General features: G+C 61.6%; 1 protein-coding gene across 1 annotated transcript; it reads left to right on the top strand.

Annotated features, from left to right (window-relative positions):
- Window positions 1-493: 493 nt before the first annotated feature.
- NAT16 (N-acetyltransferase 16 (putative)) lies at window positions 494-3,441 on the top strand (the record flags this gene model as incomplete). Its single annotated transcript, XM_019933771.3, is given in 3 exon segments — window positions 494-814; window positions 1,433-1,564; window positions 1,567-3,441. Coding segments are annotated over 3 exon segments (885 nt in total), but the record flags the coding sequence as incomplete, so codon positions are not given.
- Between the last annotated feature and the right edge of the window lie 232 nt (window positions 3,442-3,673).

Below are 3,673 nucleotides of genomic sequence, written 5' to 3'. Positions count from 1 at the left end.
AAAGAAGACAAGAAGAGAGAGAAGGGCGTGTGGATCCAGGGGCCCAGCCAGTGAGGGTGCGTGGCGGATGTGTAGAACTCGGAATAGCGGAGGAACCTGACAGCCTCTGTAATTTAGAATTCCGAGCACAGAAAGAGGGGAGCAGACAAGAGGGGGTAGTCTGGGGTTGGGAGCAGCTAGAATGGGGTCTGGACCCCTGAGTAGACTGAACTCTCGCACAAGAGGGCCTGAATGCAGGAGCAGCTAAGAGATGGGCTCCGGGGCGGAGCTAAGAGGAAGCTGGGAGTAGCAGGCTCCTGGGAGTGGAGCCAAAGAAAGGGGGCGTGGCGAGTGGGCAAGGACCTGATGTTCAGGGGTCTGGAGCATCTCAAGAGGTGGAAGAGACGCCCGCGAATGATCTTTCCGCGGGCTCTTGAATCCAAGACCCAAGTGCTGAGGAGAGCTCCCTGGGCAGGCCCCGGGTCTGGCCCAGCGCTCGGGGTGGTGACGACGGAGTGCTCAGCGTGTGGGAAGAGGCGAGCCCTTTGAACGGAGAGCCCTGGCAGGGGCGAAGGCGGGGCGGGGGCCCCCTAACGGCCTCGGCCCGCAGATCGCCCTGGGGTCGGTGCACGTGATCGACGCTGGGGAGACGGCTCTGGTGGAGGGGCTGCGCGCGGCGCCCTGGGAGTGCGGCAAGGGCGTGGCTGGGATGCTGCAGCGCCTCTGCTCGCAGCTGGTCAAGCGAAGGCACCCGGGGATCAAGGTGGCACGACTCACCCGGGACGACCAGCTGGGGTCCCGGGAGCTGAAGCAATAGCACCTAATCACCAAGCAGGTGAGAAGGACAAGGGAGCTCGGATGGGCGGGCCTGTCTCCGAGGGGCCTCCGGGCGTTGTCACCCTATATGCAGCCAGTTGCCGGCTTTCCTTCGCTCCCGGCTCTGCCGAGTGGGGGCGCCCATGAGCCCTGCCCTGGGACTCCCAGTCCTTACCCAGGCCCTTTTGCCCAGGGAAAGTCAAACAGCTCCCGACTTCCCGTCTTTAAATCCTCCATCCTTACTCCAGGAGGCCGGAGCCCAGGCGTCCCGACTTAGTGTCCCCGCCTCTCCTCAGGGACGCAAACATCCTAATCTGAGCCTTTGTCCTTCCCCTCCGTCTCCCGCATCCTACTGACTGATCAGCTTCCCTTGCTTCCACTCTTGGGGTCCACATCCCCACGACCCTGACTACTCCACATTGATCTCCACTCTCATTGGGGATCCAGGTTTTCGGAGGCCTTGCCCCTGGTTCCTGCATGCTCTCACATACCCCACTTCACCCGGCCCCGCACGGTTGGCCCTCGAGGGGCCCAGGTGGGAGCCCGTGGGTGTGAATGTGGGAGTGACGGTGCCAAGAGAAGCCGGGCTCGCAGCCCTCCCGCCGCCCGCCCCGCGATCACTCGTGACCCCCCGCAGGGCATCCTTTTGGTCCAGCTCAACGTGTCGGCCCTGCTGGAGGGGCTGGGCGCGCGGCTGGCGGCTCTGCGGGCCTTCTCGCCGCTGCCCACGGAGGCCGTGTCGGAGGCTGGCGGCGTCGTGGCACGCCTCCCCTGCTGTCGCCCTCTGTGCAGCGCGACGTGCTTCCGGGCGGGACCATCATCCAGGACTGGCAGCCCTACCGGCCGAGCGAGAGTAACTTGAGCCTGCTGGCGGCCAAGGGCCTGGAGTGGCGCGTGAACAGCCGCGCGCGCCCGCGCGTGCTCACGCTGTGCACGCGCCCCTTCCCCATCCCACCTGGCGGCAACGGCACGTGGCGCTACGTCAACATCTACACCTTCGTCAGCGAAGGCGCGCAGGTTCAGAGCCAGCTTCTGTGGCATCTGCAGCGCCAGGCCCCGCGTCTCGTCCACCTCAACGTCATGTGCCAGCTCTTCCTGGCGCCCCAGCTGTGGTTACAGCTGGCTGATTTCTGCCAGGCTGGCTTGGGGCTCGAGCTGGTCAAGGGTTATACCGAACAATACCTGCTGGAGGCCGACATCTAAGGCCTCTCCAGTCGGAGGGGAGAGAAGATGCACTTTAGACCCACCTCCTTCCTCGTATCCCCCCAAAGCCCCGCCCCTGCTGTTTTCAAGCTCCGCCCCTCCCCCTGCCCTCGGCCATCGGCTCTGCCGCCTACACTTACCCGCAGTCCATCCTTCCCTCCCCTTTTCCCCTCACATCTCTGTCTGCCATCTTGACTCTAGCGCCCCCAAACGCAGTTGCCCACAACCTGATCTGAACCGCCGGGTTTGGGGAAGCCACTCGCGCTTCTGTTGTCCACCCATTCCCTCTCCCTACCAAAGAATGGGTTCCTTCACAGCTTCGGAGCCTTTCCCTGTCCGTGCCCCAGCCTGGGAGTGTACTCTGCCCTTTGTGGCTTCTCCCTTCTGCCCCGTCGTGGATGGAAGCTGGCAGAGTGTGTGCAATGCCCAGTACCCGGCCAGGAGCACAGTTGCCCAATACGTATTACTTTTCTTGCTCCCGATCTTTCTCAGGCCCCCAGAGCTTGCCCTCTGCTCCTCTCCTCACCGTCCTCTCAGTCTCCCGTGCCTGGACCTCTCTTAGTTCTCCGTTGTCCATTTGTCTGCCCCTCCATTCCCCTTCTCCATGGTCTCTTCATCACCCGCCCTGTGTGTAATATGGAGAAGGACCTGTAAAGGAAATAGATTTATAATGCCCCACCCCGATTTGGCCCCTGCTTACGCTCTGGTGATGCACTTTTCTGAGGCTGCCTCCTCTGACTGGGGTTTCCTCCAACTTTGCACAGTGGTGCTATTTTGCAGGCTCCCTTCCCTATGCCCCCAACCAGGGACCCGAAGCAGGCCCGTGAACCAGAGGGTTCTGGGTGGAGAGCCTGGTGTAGTGGAGGGCAGGTCGCTCAGCCTGGTGCGAGTCTGTCTCCTGCTTCTACCCAGGCTGCCTCCTAGCGTGACTGGAACCCCCTCCTCCAGATATTTCTGGACACCCCTCCCATCCTCTTGTTCCTTTATGCTTTTTGTGGACTTTGACAGTCTTCTATTTAAATGCAAGTAGTAACAGCTGCATTTGCACAGCGATGTCTCCTACACGGGATCCTCACGTCTCCCGCAGAGGGAGGAGAGAGAGGCTCAGACTCAAGTGCCTTCCAAGTGGCTCACAATAGCTGGTAGCCTGGCAGAGACTAGAAACCAGGTGTCCCCAGCCCAGAGCATACCTCAGAACCTCACTGTAGCTGGAACTTCTTGTTGGACAATGGACAGCGAGCACAGGGTTCGCTGGGGATGGAATCAAAGACATGGACAGAGGAGGGCGCCAGGAGGTGGAAGAAGGTGGACAAAGCAGACAGCCGCTGCTCCCTTCTTTCCCCCCCGTTCCGGCTGCGCTGCTGTGCCTTGCTTGGCTGCCTCCTGCACCTAACCAAGCTGCCCTCCTCCCTGTCACTTCAACCATGGCTGTACTGCAATAAAACGGGCCCTTGGCCCACCTTCTGTGTCTGTTTCACTTCTTCTCGGTGGGGAGGGATGAGCTGCATTGTCCTCTCCCCCTTCCCCAGCAGCCTGTATCAGAGAGGATCTCTAAGCCCTGTGGCACTGGGGCTAATGACTTCCTGGAGGGGAGCTGGGGAGGGCTGCTGGCCGTTGCGCGCCCCTACCCCCCACACCAGCCAAGCGGCAGAAAGAATTGATTGCTCAGAACCGA

The sequence above is a fragment of the Tursiops truncatus genome, chromosome 15 (assembly GCF_011762595.2).
Source record: "Tursiops truncatus isolate mTurTru1 chromosome 15, mTurTru1.mat.Y, whole genome shotgun sequence".
Taxonomy (NCBI): Eukaryota; Metazoa; Chordata; class Mammalia; order Artiodactyla; family Delphinidae; genus Tursiops; species Tursiops truncatus.
The sequence above is the reverse complement of the archived record's forward strand: the minus strand, read 5'-3'. Positions and strand labels throughout refer to the sequence as shown.